At 43.4% G+C, this 18,742-nt stretch overlaps 1 protein-coding gene across 1 annotated transcript in view; it reads right to left on the minus strand.

The window, feature by feature from the left end:
• DAB2IP (DAB2 interacting protein) overlaps positions 1-14,581 on the minus strand; it is a 527,970-nt gene extending 513,389 nt beyond the window's left edge. The window contains 1 exon segment of the mRNA XM_030207557.1: positions 14,478-14,581. Within this exon segment, the coding sequence (XP_030063417.1) occupies positions 14,478-14,546 (69 nt within the window). The 5' untranslated portion in view covers positions 14,547-14,581.
• Between the last annotated feature and the right edge of the window lie 4,161 nt (positions 14,582-18,742).

The following is an 18,742-nucleotide window of genomic DNA, read 5'->3' on the forward strand; positions in this document are numbered from 1 at the left end:
TTGCCAAGACCTGTCGTTTCTTTCTTTACAACATCTGTAAAATCCGCCCTTTCTTTCCGAGCACTCTACCAAAACCCTCATCCACACCCTTGTCACCTCTCGTTTAGACTACTGCAATCTGCTTCTTGCTGGCCTCCCACTTAGTCACCTCTCCCCACTCCAGTCGGTTCAAAACTCTGCTGCCCGTCTCATCTTCCGCCAGGGTCGCTTTACTCATACTACCCCTCTCCTCAAGACCCTTCACTGGCTCCCTATCCGTTTTCGCATCCTGTTCAAACTTCTTCTACTAACCTATAAATGTACTCACTCTGCTGCTCCCCAGTATCTCTCCACACTCGTCCTTCCCTACACCCCTTCCCGTGCACTCCGCTCCATGGATAAATCCTTCTTATCTGTTCCCTTCTCCACTACTGCCAACTCCAGACTTCGCGCCTTCTGTCTCGCTGCACCCTACGCCTGGAATAAGCTTCCTGAGCCCCTACGTCTTGCCCCATCCTTGGCCACCTTTAAATCTAGACTGAAAGCCCACCTCTTTAACATTGCTTTTGACTCGTAACCACTTGTAACCACTCGCCTCCACCTACCCACCTCTCTTCCTTCCCGTTCACATTAATTGATTTGATTTGCTTACTTTATTTATTTTTTGTCTATTAGATTGTAAGCTCTTTGAGCAGGGACTGTCTTTCTTCTATGTTTGTGCAGCGCTGCGTACGCCTTGTAGCGCTATAGAAATGCTAAATAGTAGTAGTAGTAGTAGTAATGTAGGTACAGTAGTAATTCTGGAGCGCACACCTTCAAAAAGATATAAACAGGATGGAGTCAGTCCAGAGGATGGCTACTAAAATGGTCAGTGATCTTTGTCATAAAGCATAGGGGGACAGACTAAGATCTCAATATGTGGAAGAAACGCAGGAGAGGGGAGATATAAGAGACATTTGAATACCTCTGTGGCGTAAATGTATAAGAGGTGAGTCTCTTTCAATTGAAAGGAAGCTCTGGAATGAGGGGGCATAGGATGAAGGTAAAAGGGGACAGACTCGGGAGTAATCTAAGGAAATACCTCCTCATGGAAAGGGTGGTGAATACATGGAGCATCCCAATAGAGGTGGTGGAGACAAAAATTGTAAATGAATTCAGGAAAGCTTGGCGTGCATAGGATCTCTAAGCATAGGAGCCAACTTTTCAAAATTATTGGGGGTGCTAAGCCCAATGGAAATAACCCCTCCATGGACACATACAAGGAATTTTCTCAATATTGGGGGTGCTCAAGAACCCACAGCACCCACAGAGTCAGCTCCTGGGCAGACTGGATAGGCCATATGGTCTTTATCTGCATTCTTCTATCTATGTTTCTAAGTTTTTAAAAAAGTGTTTTGCCTGTAGAAATGGGCTTTTATAAAACTGCTCCCCCTATAAGTGAGTAAAAGTATACACATTGTGCCATTTTGCATGAATTTTTCCTGCTGTAGCGGAAGGTGTTCCTGGGTATGGGGTCGAAAATAGGTTTCAAATTAAATTTTTTTAAAAGTACATATCTGTTTTCACCAAGAAGCATCCACACAAATTAGTAGATGTAAACGTGTGCAATTGCGGAGGGAAGTAAGTATGTACGTTTTACCCTTGGAAGTAATTTTATATTTTAACTATCTCAAGCATAAGTAATGAAAAATATTTTGAGTTACTGGTTCAGATAGGTACCTATTGCCTTCTGCTGTACATTTATTTCTGGCCCAATACATACACCTTTCTTCCTCTTCCAGCTCAGTCACAGCCAATACTGGGACCCTGGGCCTTCATTCACAACAACCTGGATTGTTGGCCTCACATTTTAACAGACCTTCTTCCTTTTGTGCTTAGTTTGATCATTACAAATAGAGAGTGTGTATCATAGGTCCTAATCCTGCTTCTAGGTGCTGTAACTGCTGCCTTTGAAGCATCTCCAGCCCAGCTGAGCCAGGAATCAAACCAGGTCCCCTTCACTCTGCAGTGGACAATGATGCCACTGAGCCATCAAGATAAGCCCATGCACTTTTTCTGATAAGAGTGCAATTTCTCAATTCAGACAGGGACATACACCAGTTAGATTGTGCATTTGGGAAATTATTAGTTCACAAATTGCTTATTTAAGTACACAACATGGTCAAGGCCTTGGGCGTTTGTTTAGCTTGCTTTGAATATCCAATTCATTGCAGTTTTGGTTTCTTCTAGTACATTTTATGCAGGCTGAAGCACACTCTGGGGTCTAACTAAGAGAGCTAATGTGCAACTCTTCAGGTACTAAACATGCCAGGCTTCTGATTCATGACGGATCAACAAAGTAAGCTTTTTTTCTTTCATTTGGTTTGTATTTATTTATTTGCAAATTCCATTGTCTTAGTGTGTGGCACATGCTCTGTTTCTGGTTTATTGCCTGCCGTAGGCACCCTCAACTGACCAAATGGTTTTGATTGAGCGTGTTCCTAAAGCATTGCTTCAGACTCCATCTTTTGTTTTATTTGGCAATTTCAACCTTAGATGCCAAGTCTCAGTTGCTAGAGTTACTTTTGTCTGCCATATCGGACATACATATTGTATCAACAGTTCACTCTAACACTCATGTGGCGAGTCATAGATTGGATCAGTATTTTTAAGTGATGGTTTATGGATCTGCTTTGATTTGGTGAGTGAGGTATTATCATGGCTTGACCATACTCTTAACATTGTTAGTTTCCTATTTCCTAGAGTGAAAGATTCTGTTGTTTGTGCTTCTTATCCTGTTGTTGATTCTAAGTGCACTGCAGAAAAATAGCAAGAGAAAGATATCTTTGCTTTGCAAGTTCCTGACACTGAGCAGGTAGAATTATGGAATTCCTCAATACAGTGATCTTCACTAATTTTTTAAGTTGGGGACACTTTGGATCCAAATGAGTTGAAGAGCTGCCAAATAGCTTCCCATGTGAGGTCACAACACTACTGACCAGTGTGCGTCAATGACATCCATCCCCACCAGTCCACCTTCAAACATTTCCCTGTTTCCCTGGGGGTATCCTCAAGGAGCTAGACGTTTCCAAATGCTTTCTCTTCTACTATTGAGAAATGCCCTGTCCCTCAAGCATGCGGTCCCCCCCCCCCTCCCCTCCCCTCCACTTCCCCCATTCTGTTGTGAGCTTGGGAAGAAAGGCAAAGTACAGAAAAAAAGGCAGAATAATGACAGGGTCAGCCTAGAGCTCTCTGGGGGCTACCATTGGCCCCCAGGCCTTGCACTGAAAAACACTGCCTCAATAGCTCAAATATTAAATGACCTGGCACCCTTACAAACACTAATGTTGCCACCACATCATATCCGCTTGCAAGGAGTCCTTCAGGAGTGGACTGGATGCTATTGCAGCGGGGCTCTTCATGAGGGGGAATACCCTTGGGGGTGGGCTTTTGGAGGGTGTAAATGCTCCAGGGGGTCTTCAAAGGGGGAGGTTTTTTTTTTTTTTGGGGGGGGGTGGCTGTTCAGGAGAAGGAATGCTCTGGGTGGGGGGGGGGGGTCAGTGGGAAATCAGCAAAGCTAACCCCTCCAAATATTCAGTCCACTATTCAGTTAGCTAACCAGTTAGTGGACTGAATATCACTAATATTGAGTTAAACTATTTTATTGTGCTATCCAGGACTGCAATTAAAAATGGGATCAACTGCAATCAAAAATTTTAATCAGGCAATAACATTTTTGATCGAACAGCAGTTATAATTTTTTACACCTACCTGGAATTTGAAAGTTTTTTTTAATGTAATAGAACTTAACACATGGACATCAACTTTAAATGTGTTAATTTGTAGGTTAACATGCATAAAATCAATTTGGCATGCACTAAAACATTTAAGATGTGTTAATGGATCAAATACATGCCAATGAATGCATATTTCTCATCTTTACTTGTCAAAACATTGGCTGAAACATCACACCCATAAATGCGCTTCCCCCAAGGATGTGCTTGCTTTGCAGCTGCCTAGAGTTGGCCCTGCCATATATTACTATCTGTATCAAGGCTGCCAAGGGGGTCCAATGTTTGAGAGGGAGAGTTTATTACATGCCCCCTAGCCCCACCTACTCCATACAAGTCCCACCACTCAACTTGGTTGTCCTTAAGGCTCTCCTAAACCTGGAAAAGGAACATCAGTTTCCATTTAGTGTAATTTAAAAAAAACTGAAGGGCTTTGCTGCCACAACATAACTTTCTGCTATAACAAAGACAACAAAAGGGGCTCAGCAACCCCAAAATATTACCTAGTATCCAGACTCTTGCATAATATACAACACCAGGAAAGGAAAGCGAATAGAATGTTGGGTATTATTAAGAAAGGTATGGAAAACAGGTGAAGGATGTTATAATGCCGTTGTATCACTCCATGGTGCGACTGCACCTTGAGTATTGTGTTCAATTCTGGTCGCCACATCTCAAGAAAGATATAGTAGAATTGGAAAAGGTGCAGCGAAGGGCGACTAAAATGATAGCGGGGATGGGACGATTTCCCTATGAAGAAAGACTAAGAAGGCTAGGGCTTTTCAGCTTGGAGAAGAGATGGCTGAGGGGAGACATGATAGAGGTATATAAAATAATGAGTGGAGTGGAACAGGTGGATGTGAAGCGTCTGTTCACGCTTTCCAAAAATACTAGGACTAGGGGGCATGCGATGAAACTACAGTGTAGTACATTTAAAACAAATCAGAAAAAAGTTTCTTCACCCAACGCATAATTAAACTCTGGAATTCGTTGCCAGAGAATGTGGTGAAGGTGGTTAGCTTAGTAGAGTTTAAAAAGGGGTTAGACGGTTTCCTAAAGAACAAGTCCATAAACCACTACTAAATGGACTTGAGAAAAATCCACAATTCCAGGAATAACTTATAGAATGTTTGTACGTTTGGGAAGCTCGCCAGGTTTCCTTGGCCTGGATTGGCCGCTGTCGTGGACAGGATGCTGGGCTCGATGGACCCTTGGTCTTTTCCCAGTGTGGCATTACTTATGTACTTATGTTCCATAAAGACAGCAAATATACTTCACAAAATTTGACATTCCAATACAAAATTGAAAATAAGGGAGCAATATGCAAAGCAATTTAACCTGCCAGAAATGGCTCATGACCAGTTACATAGGCGGTCGGTGGCCCAACTGTTTGGGGAGGCTACAGGGGGCGGGGTTAGGGGTGGGGCCAGGGGTGGAGCTTAAATCCATAATTGTCTGATAACACGCAGAAAAAATAAATAAATAAAAATAAAAGTCACAATTAATACCTTTTATTAAATTTAGATATTAGATATGTATCATATGTCAAAGAATAAAGTGGTTGCTCAAAGCATATTCTAACCACAATCGCTCAACTGCAAAACACTATGCACAACTTTGTCCAAAAACACACTCAGAAGCTTACTGTACCATAAATATTACACTGGGCAGAACCTAATACACCAATATACCACCCATACGGAAAATGCAGACCATCAACAATATGAAACAAGGGATCATAATATCACAATTCTCATGTAGAGCCACAAAACACCCTAATTCATGTTTAATGTGGGATAAAATGCCATAAATAAGTAAATAAATATAAACTTTTAATGTTGAGCACCTGATTCTCAAAGTGGACATATTCCAAACACTATAATTAAAATAAAATGATCTTTTCTACCTTTGTTGTCTGGTGACTTTTTCTGATCATGCTGGCCCAGTATCCGTTCTACTGCTATCTGTCCTCAGTGCAGGTCAGGAAGTCATCCTCCTTAAATATCTCCCTGGCAACCCAGGACACCTCCAGCCAAACCCCCCCCCCCCTGCTTTCCCAGCAGTAAGGTAAACAAACCATAAACCAATTTCTACAACTGCTAGAGGGCTTTCACTGCAGCTCCTGCTGTGAGGATGGAGGTAAATCAACAATTTAATCCCCTCAGAGCAGCTGGACTCCACAGCTGATCCATTCTGCTGCAGCAGGGGGGGGGCTTAGCCTCTCCAAGCCTCTTATACCGGGCGCCTATGACCAATTAAATCGCTTGTTCAGGACTATCTGCTGATATCAGCATTTAACCGGTTAGGGCTGCTGAATCTCACCACAGATTGCTAAACTCAAATCTGGCTATTTTGTGAGTGGTGCAGGTGCAGAGTGGGCACTTATGCAGTTAAGTGCCGATGTTCAGCACTTAACTGCATACGTGCAGTATTCCACACTTATAGAATACTGCCGATGTTCAGCACTTAACTGCTAGTTTAGCAGCCAAAGAATAAGTTCTATCTTTATGCGGTGTCATTTATGCAGTTAAGTGTGGAATACTGCACTTAACCGCAAAAGAAATAGCCAGCCATATAAATCCAGATATTTAATGCCAGTGCCTAGACATGGCCCAGCATTGAATATCCAGGATTAATGCCACCAGTGGCTAAAAAAAACTCTACCCCTGTCACCGGCTGAATATCAACCCCTAAATTTTTTTTTTACCTTTGTCACGTCATTTAATTTTTCTAATTGTACAGGTTTCAGTCTCTGGTTACTGCTTTCCTGTCATCTCTTTTCTTGGTCTCCTGTCCATTTGTCATTTTTCTCTCCCTTTCTGTCTGTCACATCTTTCACTACAACCATCTCCAACACTGATCTTTTTATTTCAGCTATTTTTTTCTGCCTGTCTATTCAGATTTCATTCATTTGATCAGGTTTTCAATATCCTTTTTCACTGTCTGCCTACAGCTTTCTCTCTGATCCCTCATATTAGCACTCCAATTCTCCTTCCATCTGTTCCCCCAGCTATCCAGCATCTCCTCTCTCTCTCCCCTACCAACCTGCATCTCCCTGTTTCTCTCCCCCCATCCACCTTCATCTCGTCTCTCTCTTTCTCTCCAGCCAACATCACCCCGTCTCTCCCCCAATCCACATCACCGTCTCTCTCTCCCCCATCCACCATCACCCCGTCTTTCTCTATCCCCCCATCCACCATCACTCCATCTTTCTTTCTCCCCCTCCCATAGACTATCATTCCATCTTTCTCCCCCTCATCCACCATCGCCTCATTGCTCTCCCTTGTCCCCATCCACCATCAACTCGTCTCCCTCCATCTCTCTTCTCCAATTCTGTATCACTCTCTTTTCCCCTATCCAGCATCATCCCCTCGCTGTCTCTTCCCCCATCAAGCATCACCCAATCTCTCTTCCTTCCCATCCACCATCCCTCCATCTCTCTCCCCGCTTCCCCCCCCCCCCCCATTTATTCAGCATTGCCTTATTTTTCAGTTTTTTCCTCCATCTAGCATGGTTTGTCTTTCTCCATCTCTCCCCTGCCCTTCTACTCCAGCATTCCCCCTTTTCTCTCTATTCCTCCTCCCTCCCACTTTACACTCTTGCAGCCTTCAGTAGTCAGCTTTGACAAAAGCAGCATAAAAGAGGAAGGTAAGGGATCATTTTCCTGCATGCATTCCAGCTAAGTTTAGCAGTCCCACTCCCTCTGATGTAAATTTCCTGTGTCAGAGAAGATGGGACTGAGATCTAGAAGCAGTGCATACAGGGAAATGGTCCCGCACTTGACTCTTTTATGCTGATTTTTCCACTACTGCTGCTGCAGCACTAAAAAGGCAATGGTGGCCACAAGAGATTGGGGGGGGGGGTGGAGTTTGGGTTATGGCTGGGAAGGCTCAGCAGGAAACTTATCCACTTTGGTAGGCATGCAGGAGATGGCTAGAGTCTCCCACTGATAGACAGATGATCAAAAGCCCCGCGCTGTTGCAAACAGTGCTCTACAAATAGCGCTGGAACAGCACGGAGCTTTGCCGGACCTATGATCAGAGATAATTGCATGCAAATTTAAGCACGCAATTCTCTCTGATCATGGGGTAGAAGTGCAAATGTGAAGCCATCCATAGTTTGGGCTATGTTAGGGCTGCATAATAGGTTTCAGGTGAAGCTTAGGTTTGCATATACTAGGGGAGTAAATTAGGGAGCAAAACTGAAGAAACATTATAATAGGGGGATGGGTTGCTATTCCAAGTCTGAAACATGTGTATATTGTCAATATGCAATAGAAACAACAAGGATTTTAACAGCAAATCAAACAAAAGAAAAAATGTTTTATTTGAAATCTAAAACAAATTGTGATTCAACATTTGTAATTTATGCGATTACATGCTCGTGTGACCTTTGCTATACTGGGGAACTGTAAAAAAAGGTAAAGCATCGATTAGCCCAAAATGTAAGTGATATCAGACTACAAAAAATGGAAACACCACTGGTAGCCCATTGGATGGAGGCTAAGCATTTGATAAGTGATCTAAAGTTTGTAATTTTGGTTCAATTTAGTGAAAATGCAGGCGGTGATATTCTACAAAGTATGTTTAATAAAGAGAAATGATTGATATATGAGTGGAGGAAGGTGGTTCCGCTAGGACTAAATAAAGAAGTTGAATAGTTGAGATATCTCACGTGACAGTGTCTACCAGAGTATAAAAGGGGAAAGAAACACTGCATATGTATAGACATTTTTAGTAAGCAGACGCCATTTTCTCCTGATACCAATGGAGGTTTACCCTGAGGGAGCAGTTCATACAAGGAATATAATTGATTTCAGGTATGTTAAATGTGATGATAAAAATAGGATAGGGTACTAAGAGTGTATAAGATATTTATGATATTACTCTGCACTTTATAGTTGAACCCCTGACAACACTTTGTGAAATGCAATTACTGTGTCTGGTTTCATGAAGATTAGAGGGACTATAAAACAAATCTCCAAAGTTGGTGCAGTTTGAAAGTTGTGGTGAGAAACTTAAAATTTGGAGGTGACTTGGTTGGCCCAAGGACAACTCATCAGGTGTAAGAAAATATGCCTTAATCACCTGGAGTTTACAAAGTTACAGTGAATGAACATATTAAAGGAACAATTCTAATAATCATTATTTCAGAAGGTGGATCTTTGAAGCATTATCATCATCTAAATGACCAGACTGTGATTTTCTAAAAGGAAATTACAAATATATGTTCACCTAGTAGATCATCTGGATAAACTCTGGGGATAGAGGGTTAAGATTGTGGCATATTAAATGCCTTTTTAGGAGTGAGTGTGAGAGGAGTGCATGGTTAATAGAAAAGACATTTTTTTTATGTAATCTGAAATATTGAATAAAGAACAATTTTGATATGTTATGTAAATAAGCTATGAGAAAAATCTACTTTTTCAGATTTGTGGGGATGGGTGCCCTAGACTGTCTACTGTTGAAGACAGGATGCTAGATTTGATGGACCTTGCTCCGACTCACCATGGCTTTTCTTAAGCTTCATAAGTTCTAAATTGTTCTATTCTCTCAGAATTTTTGATGTCACGCATGTCTGACTTTGTTAGAGGAAGATCGGAAATCCTAACACAGGGATGCCTGGAGGAGGGTGTTGCATTAGGAATGGCTACTCTAGTCACTAGGGCAATATCCAGGTTCTGTCCAATGTTGACTCACAGTTGTTGACACTACAGCCACTACAGACATTCACAGAATATTTTTGCACGTGACTGTCAGTTGTTTGTGAACAAAAGGATCTGAACTTTGCACTACAAATGCAACAATATTATTGCTCTTAATGCTAGTAAATAGTTCTTTCTTTGGTAGCCTACTATGGTGGTTATTTAAAGTCTATTCTTGTTTTGGATATCTGAAAACTGGCATTTGGACATCCATATTGCATGGACATCCAAATCCCAATTATATAAAGCCAGGATATGGACTTCTAACACTGCAGTTGTAGCTTGATATGAGTTTAATTGTCAGAATTATTGATTTTGCTGGATCAGATCTGAATCACATAAAAGGTACTGCTGCAAAGATTTTACTTTCCCATTTCCTCCCCCCTGGAAAACTACTGAGAACAGAAACTAGTTGGGTGGTTACCTAAAGCCATCAACACATTTACTACCCTTAACAAAAGACTATTCTCAAACAAATTCTGACTGAAAAAAAACCATCTATCTGACAAAAGAAGCCCACCTACTTCACAGACACAGACTCTTGTAATCCTGTCAGATGCCTTATGGATGCGAATATCTGTACATCAGCATAATAAGAACTCCAGGATGGACAGCGCCACAGAGACTGCTTCTAAACAAAGACTCCACCTATGACTCAGACTGAAAGCCCATCTAGCTATTCACAGACAATGGTTCAGGCTGGGGCTAAAACAAAAGACACTAACTTACCTATAGAAATGCAGCTAGCTACCTCAGACAAATCTTATCAGATGTGTATCTGCCCCCCCATCAACTATTAGACAAGACACCAGCACATGTACAAGACAAAAGGCTTACAGCATGTGACCAAGCTTCTCTGCAAACTACATTACCCAGGATTCAGTGCCCCCCCAGGACCATGATCCTTTGCAAATCACTCAGGACTCAGTGCTGCAAGAGATATTATAAAAAGCCAGGAGTATGCTCCTCTAGACGCTGTACTTCGCTCTGCCCTGCTCTTCTCTTCTCCTCCTCCACCAATGGCTGCTGTAAGAATTCCTGACCTGTGACCTTCTGCAACAAAGATTTTGTAAGTTAACTTATGATTTATGATTCAGATCTGTTATCTTGTAGCAAATTTCTCCTGTACCAAGATCCTTCTAAAACTACCTCTCGCTTGTAACATAATTACATTGCCTGTATTGTAAATAAACCCTTTTTGAAGCTAAATATATGGACTTTTCTGTTCTGAGCACATGCTTTTAAATCTTGCAGTGCAGGTTAATGTAATTCAACAGAGATAATATTTAATTCCCCTTTATTCTTGCAATTGTAAATCTTATTACCTTATAGGTAATTGGTGGAGAATAAATTCTATATATATATATATTGTGAAGCTCCCGGCCGCTGGGTGATTCAGAAATGCAGCCCTCTGCTGGCCGGGGTCTCACTTGCCAGTCTCCTCGAAGTTCCCTTGGCTCCCAAGCCAAGTTATGTATTGCAATTGGCCAGGCAAACTGCTCAGCCACAGACAGTTCCAACCAAAGCAGTTCAAAACAACTTGTGGTAAATCCTGGGTAACTCCAGCAAAACCAGCACAGAAACAAACAGTTCAAAACAAAAGGGGTTTCCTTTATCTTCCCCTCCTCAGGGTATTCTTGAACTAAGCCCTCTTGAGGCTGCCAGTCACTTGGCTTCAGGACAGTCTGTAAAGACACGTGCCCTTCTTGCTCTCTACCCGGCCTCATTGGCCCCAGGCTCCTGAGCAGGACTCCGGCTGGTTTTGTCCAAGTCACTTGCAAGCACCCACCTCTATATCTGGGGCTCCTGACCTACTCAGGGTGACTGCTCAGGCATGCCTTCCTTCGGCTGGAAATCCTCTCCTGTCCAGTCCAGGGTGCCCCGGTCACCCCTCTGATCCACGGGCCGTGACCCCTCGCACACTCCTGGACCTTCAACTAGGATTCTCCAGCCTTCGCATATATGCAAATGAGACAATCAAAATGCAAATTCAATTTATTAGACTATACTGCAGTCTTGTGGAACCCACTTCTTTCCAGCCGTTAGTCATCTAGCACCAGTTCTCTCACTGAGCCCATCTACTGTGGGGAACCTGGGTCTCAGTGTCTAACAGCCTCCACCCCTGGATAGAACACTCTTCACAACTTTATCGTCCTATCCCCACGGCTGCTAGTCCATTCTCATTAGCAATTGTCCATAACACTAGTACACAGTTCCATCCATTCTATGTCCTTAGTCCAGTAAGTACCTTCTTGGTCTTTGAGGGATCCTTCTCCCCCTGCTTCCAAGGCATCTCCTCTACTGGGCATCAGGCTTCTGGCTTCACTGGATTCAGGTAACTGGTCCTAGGTCCCCATCTGCTCTCCTTTTCTCCTTTCCAGGAGATATGGTTTATATAGGGCTGCTAATAGCCCACCACACCCTTTCTGGGCCCCTCCTCCCAGTTCTGGAAGAGTCCAGAGCCTTCTGGGTGCCCTTCTCTTAACAGGGAACCTCTACTACATACTCCCTGGTCCCCACGTACAGTCCATGGCTGGAGCTCCCCCTAGGGACCAGAACAGGGCATTTTCTCTATTTCTTGTAGGAGAGCGCCCCCTAGCAGCCTCCTCAGGGTAGGGCAACCACTGTGTTCATCACAATATATATATCTTAAATCTTATAAATACAGCACATGCTGCGACCACATGCTCTGAGTAATTTCCCCTATTCTTAAATATCATATTAGAACTGTAACATTAATTGTAACACAGTACATCCATCTGGCAAGGGGGTCATGGTATGCACATGTTTTGGGTGGGATTAGGGAAGGACCAAAATATGGGGGAAGGGACGTCCATGTGTAAAAAGATGGAAGTTGTTATTTATACCTGGTACTTGGCACATCCAGGGTACAGAAAGGTGCTCTGTTTGAGCAGCTATCCACTAGAGGGAATAAGACATGACATCTCCTTAATCCCCCACTGGTTGCTGTCCCCCTTCCTCTTCCCTGAATGTGAAACTGGCAAGGGATACCAGGCTCTAACAGATGTTAGGTACTAACAGCTTCAGGTACTAGGGATATTCTTCACAGAACAACATGGTTAGTGGTTCAACTCTCTTTTTATTTATTTATTTTAAGCATCCTCCAAGTACAAAAAAATACCTACTGTATCTGAATATATGTCACACGTGCAAGCCTGAAGGCAATTGAATTGGTGTACATTTAGGTACAGTAGGTATTTTTCTGTTCCTGAAAGGCTCACAATAAAAAAAAATCTCAAATACCTGAAGTGGAATTTGAACCTGGGTCACTTGATTCTCAACCCATTGCTCTAATCATTAAGCTACCCACCTGCACTACATGGATATCTGTTTGACAATGTTATGATAACCACCACATTCCTATGCTGCTACACAGACATCTGTGTCCCTTGTTTTCCATGTTCATAATTTGGATGTTTTGGTTTGTAAAATGGATGTTCATGCTGGACATTTCCAGCACATGGACATCCATCTCAAGTGTATATTGGAACAGGCTGTATCCTGTTCTAAAATTCATGTGAGGTGGACGTCCATTTGTGACTTCCTGATTTAGACGTCCATATTCTGAGTTGGATGTCCTTTCTAAAATGCCTTTCCACATATTTCAAAATGTTCATGTGTGCAGCAGTAGCGCAGAGTCCAAATTCTCCAAACAAAATGTAAGCTTGTCAACAGAAAAGCAGGGTTAATTCTGCATATCACCCATCACTATCATTCACCATAAGAATAAAATATAATAATGGAACTTTTCCCCAAATACGCAGTTTGGTTTCATAAAATCATTCATATATATTCACAGAAGCCATTCTGTATATAATATACAGGTAATTTTCGATCTCTCTACCATTGGGACAAAATCCAAAGGGTACTTTTTACCCCTTTTCAAGATGAATGTATGTCTTGGAAACTTACTTTTGGAGCAAAATCCCCAGAGACCTTCACAGCTGCATTTTCTTAAGCTCTTGTTTTATGGAAGCAGTGTACAGTTAGAAATGTATCAACGTGTTTTATTTCCCAGGGTCGATGCTAGGGACTCTGGTGCCCCCCTGCAAACTATCAGACGGTTCCCAGTATCTCCTTTCTCTCTTCTCCCTTCCCCCATTCACCCACTTTTTCCAAGCCGATTAATTCTTCCATTTCACCTCCCCACCCACCCTCATTCTGACATCTCGTCTCTTTGAACCCTTACCTCCCCCTCCCCCCCCCCAGTCCAGCATCTTTCTCACCTTCCCAGTCTAACTTTAAAAATGTTTTTTTTTTTTTAAGCAGAAGGTTTCTGTCGCTGAGGAGCAATTCAACATGCAACCTCCGGCCTCCTCGTCACTCTCTCTCTCTGCCGCAGTCCACCCCAGCTCTGATGCAACTTCCTGTTTCCACCTGGGCAGACTGCGATAGCAGAGGGAGAATGCCAAGGAGGCTGAAAGCAGCATGTTTGAATCGCTCCAACGCTGTAAACCCTCTGTTTAGAAAAAAAAAAAATTAAGTTAGACCAAGCAGGTAAGGGAGACGCTGGACAGGGGTAGAGAGAAGGGCAAAATATGCCAGCCCAGCGTGCACCGCTTCTAGTGCCCCCAAATGTTGGCACCTCCTGCCATGCATACCCTGCTTACTGCATTCGGCCAGCCGTTATTCCCCTTCCCTGACCGAAAAACACATCCCTGAGAACACAATGAAGCAGGGCAGTTTTCAGACAGCCAACTAATGCAGGTGAAATTCTTTTTACCTGTGCAAAATAACTTTGCAAATGGCCCTTCCCATATGCCAAAGAAGAACTCCACAGTTTTCTAATTTAATGTGAGGATTAAAGAAAAACTGACTTTTTGCTTTTAAACCTCATAAAGACTATACGAGGTAATACTTCAGAGACACAAACTGATTCAGCAGTGCCATTAACTAAGGAAAAGCAAGCTTCAGCTCTACCCCAGTGTGCAGGCTGGAGACCTTTCTCTACTACACCCCATAAAAATAAATGTTCAAGCTGAGATGTTCAAAAAGGACATTACCGTGACACGAAATGGGGCAGCAGCGGCGGGTTCCATGGTGCTATTTTTGTCCAAGGCAGTACCTGGCATGCTTCGCCTCCTGCCAGGTTTCTCAGTTGGAGATTCTGCAAAAGTCAATAGACACCAATATTAAACCACAAAGAAAAGAGGGTGAGGAAAGAACAAACCAGTATGACAACAAGAGCAAGGTCATTGAGTCCACAATTTTTTTTTTATTTACTTTGTTTTACATTTCCTGTTTCTTGCAGCTATTGCTTCATTTTATTGAGGGGGAGGAGGGGGTAGAGGATGGTCTTCTTTCTGTTTTGTACTAATATCTTCGTTCTTATGTTTTCAACACTTTTTGGTTAAATAAAAATAGTTAACTCTGCTCTGTTTAGTCAATTCAGTTCAATTTTTTTTTTCTTATACCACCTGCAAGCCTGAAAGCTATCAAAGTAGTGTATATTCTGGTATTTTTCTGTCCCTGGAGGGCTCATAATTTGAGTTTTGTACTGGAGACAATGGAGGGTTACGTGACTTGCCTAAAATCCACAAGGAGCTGCAGTGGGATTTCAACCAGGGTTTGCTGGTTCTCAGCCCTACTGCTCTAATCATTAGGCTATTCTTCTATTTAACATCAGTGTAGTGCCTAATAAGAATCATCAGGCAGAATCCACTCCAAAGGGCAATTCTTTAACTTAGACATCTGAGTTTAGGATCCCTTTTACATAGGTATATGCACCAAAAAAGTACCATTTCGCACATAAGGGACTTAAAGGCTGTGAGGGAGTGAGTGCTATAGTGGCAGGTGTCCCTAAGAACACTCCGTCACTGAGGATGCAGTTTAGCCACCTTATGACAGGTGGCGCTAACCTGCTATGTCAGAGGCCGAGTCAGAGAGGTGAGGCTCAGGCTGGGAGGTGGTTAAAGCAGAGTGGATCAAGGAGGCCTGAGGTAAGAGATCTCCAGGAAGGTGGTCCTGAGGCTAGAGGTCTCCAGGAGAGAGATCCCAAATGCAGAGATCTCCTGGAGAGAGGCTCCAAGTGGAATCCTCCTAAAATGATGGTCGGGCTGCAGTACCTGTGGGGGAGTCCTAGGGAAATGAGGAGTGGCCCTAGCTTAGAGGTTTGCACCTTGTGTTAAGAAGTAGATGCCCAGGGATTGCATGAAAAAACGGCCGCAAAGGTAAAAGAGTGCCTTTATTGTTTGTGAAGATCCAGGTCCTGAAGGCCTGGACAGAACTGTTAAGAGAGAAGGAAGTAAATGTTAATGTGGTTTGCTGCCCATATTGAAACAAGTCTGTAACGGGACCAATAAAGCTTTTTCCTTGACTTACACTACATTCTTCTGTTTGTGAGGGCTCCCAGGCCGTCAACTGTGGAGTGGAGGAGTAGCCTAGTGGTTAGTGCAATGGAGTTTGATCCTGGGGAACGGAGTTCGATTCCCACTGCAGCTTCTTGTGACTCTGGGCAAGTCACTTAACCCTCCATTGCCCCTGGTACAAAATAGGTAGCTGAATATATGTAAACCGCTTTGAATGTAGTTGCAAAAACCTCAGCAAGGCGGTATATCAAGTTCCATTTCCCTTTCCCCCACTATCACAGGGCTATTCTGCAAGGGTGCGTGTAATTGCTATAGCATGCAAATACAAAGGGGGTGTACATGTGGAAAAAGCATGGGAAGGACACAGGTGTGTCTCCCAGTTATACTTGTAACTTACAGAACACTATAAAAGTTACACATCCCCTTACTGCATTTAGGATCGTCAGTTATGCCTGCTCTAAGACTCATGTAACTGCAGGTAGTTCATTTATTTATTACATTTATAACCCGCTTATCACCTAAGCAAACATACATAAGAATATACAGACATCCATGATACCTGTTAACACCCTAACTTCAACATCGCTGCATCATTATATCACAGATAGCTTGAACAAATAAAGGAGTTTTCAATTTTTTCCTAAAATCAGATGTGGATGATGATAACCAAATCAGTCTTGGCAACTTTCCCACAAATATGGACCCATTATAGAAATTGTTCTTTCAGATGTTACAACAAAATGCACCCTAGCCAAAGAGTATCAAAATGTAAGGCATGTTTACGCTAGTGTATTCTATAAAAGAATCTGGGTATCCAGATGCTGTTATAAATTGGTGCTCTCTGCGGGCAACATGGTGTCTACAAGGAGGCCCACTTATACAATAGCCGCCCATTTCTCTGTTGATTTTTTTTTTTTTTTTGGCAGGGGGAGAGGAAGGATGGGTAAGGGGGTGGCCTTTATAAATATAAAGGATGACGGACAAGTCTCATTTTGTTTATCATGTAAATTTGTCTCTTTTATATATTGTACTGTGTTTGTGCTGGTTGTGATTCCTTATGTTTCATCATCCATGATTACTATACAGTACAATGTTGGGGAGGGTTAAGGGATGGGATGGGGTAGGGAACAGGTTAGGAGTTGGAACTGTTTAAGACATGAGACACTGTCTTTAGGGGATCTTAATGATTTTACTTTCTCTGCCTGTCCCTATAAATCCTGTGCTAGTCACACACACAGACGGAATGACACTGGCTGCACATACTAAAGCAGGATATGTTTATCAACACCTACCCTAGCTAAAATAATATTTAAGCATCTTTTTTTTTACCTCACTTGCAACTTTCTTTAAATCAGTACCTTATTTTCTTACTCCTGTTACTCTATTTTATCTATCTATATGTTCCATCCTTGCTTACACACTATGCTGTCTATTAAAAATGTTTTATTGCTTATTGTGTTGACACTAACGTAGCATACTATGCCGTACTTTGTACTGTTTGAATATTTTTACTGCTGTAATTGTCTATTGCTTATTGTTGCATTCTCGAGGGCCTTGGCATTCTGTCAGGCCCTCGAGGCAGGACTTGAGTTCGTGAGCCCTTGGGCCACTGCCGAGGAGCGGCAGCGGCAGGCAAGACCACCTCGGGACTGGAAACACAGAAGAGCAGTACTGGAACTCTGGACTGGAGTAGTACAAGGCAGGCAACTAGAACAGATGAGACAGGAACAGCTTCACCTGCACCTAGCCACCGTTCCTCCGGAGTTGAGCTCCGAAGTGCAGGCGGCCGGCAGGACTTGCAGGATAAGGCAGGAACTGAAGATCCAGAGGACCCACCCTGGGTCTGGGATACACGAGGGCATGGAACTAGACTCAGACAGTGTGCTGCTGCACAGCCACTAGCAAGACCCAGAAGACAGACCAAGGAACACAAGGCGAACAGAAGCTAGCAGGAGCAAGGACTAGGGCAGCAACACACTAGGCAGAACGGGGATCCGGGAATACCCACAGGGTAAACCCTCTAGCTAGGTGGAGACAGACAGGAATAATCACTCAGGAAAACACACTAGCCAGACAGATACAGGATTCAGGATATACCCTCAGGATATACAAGCAGGGTAGGCACACAGGCTAGGTAAGGCAGGGTTCAGGGTAAAGAGAGCAAACCAGGGAGAACAGGCCAGGGGTCTTGGGCTGGCAGCAGAGCAAACAGAGTAACCAGGAATAACAGGCCAAGGGTCTTTGGGGCAGACAGGAGAACAGACAGAGTAAACCGGGACAAAGGCTTCACCCCAAACACAGGGTAAGCCAGGAACAGAGGCTTCACCCCAAACACAGGGTAAGCCAGGAAGGACCCGCAGACCACAGACAGAGGCAGGGAAGACCCCCCACGGAAGGACAACAGAGACACAGACACAGAGCGAAGCTGGGCTGGAACCCAGAGATAGGCTAAGCAGTAGTGCAGCAGACACTTACTAACCTGACCTGGCCTAAGAGCATAACACTTCATGCAAAGGCCCAGAATGCCAGCACAGCACTTCCTTATGAAGGCTCTCACAGATGAGGTCACCAGCAGCAGGACAGAAGCAGGAAGTATCTTGACCCCAAAGAGAGGCTTGACATACATAGGAAGTGAGCCCACAGGAAAGACAAGCAGGAGCCATCTTGGAAGCTGGCACAGAGCCGGAGGCAGCCATCTTAGATGCTGGCTCCCTAGAGAGGCATAGCCACACAGGTGAGGTCTAGTGAAGCAATCAGGTTCATGCTGGGAAGCAGCCAGCACACCAGGACAGAGACAAGACTAACACAACACAGACAGAAGCCAGCAGAGCTGCTGACCCCAAGAAGACGTAAGGCTGAGGGTGGTCACGGCCACAGACGTGACACTTATGTTTGACTTATTCGCTGTAACCACCTTGAGTGCATTCCTTCATAAAGGCAGTAAATAAGTCCTAATAAAT

The sequence above is a fragment of the Microcaecilia unicolor genome, chromosome 6, assembly GCF_901765095.1.
Source record: "Microcaecilia unicolor chromosome 6, aMicUni1.1, whole genome shotgun sequence".
NCBI lineage: Eukaryota > Metazoa > Chordata > Amphibia > Gymnophiona > Siphonopidae > Microcaecilia > Microcaecilia unicolor.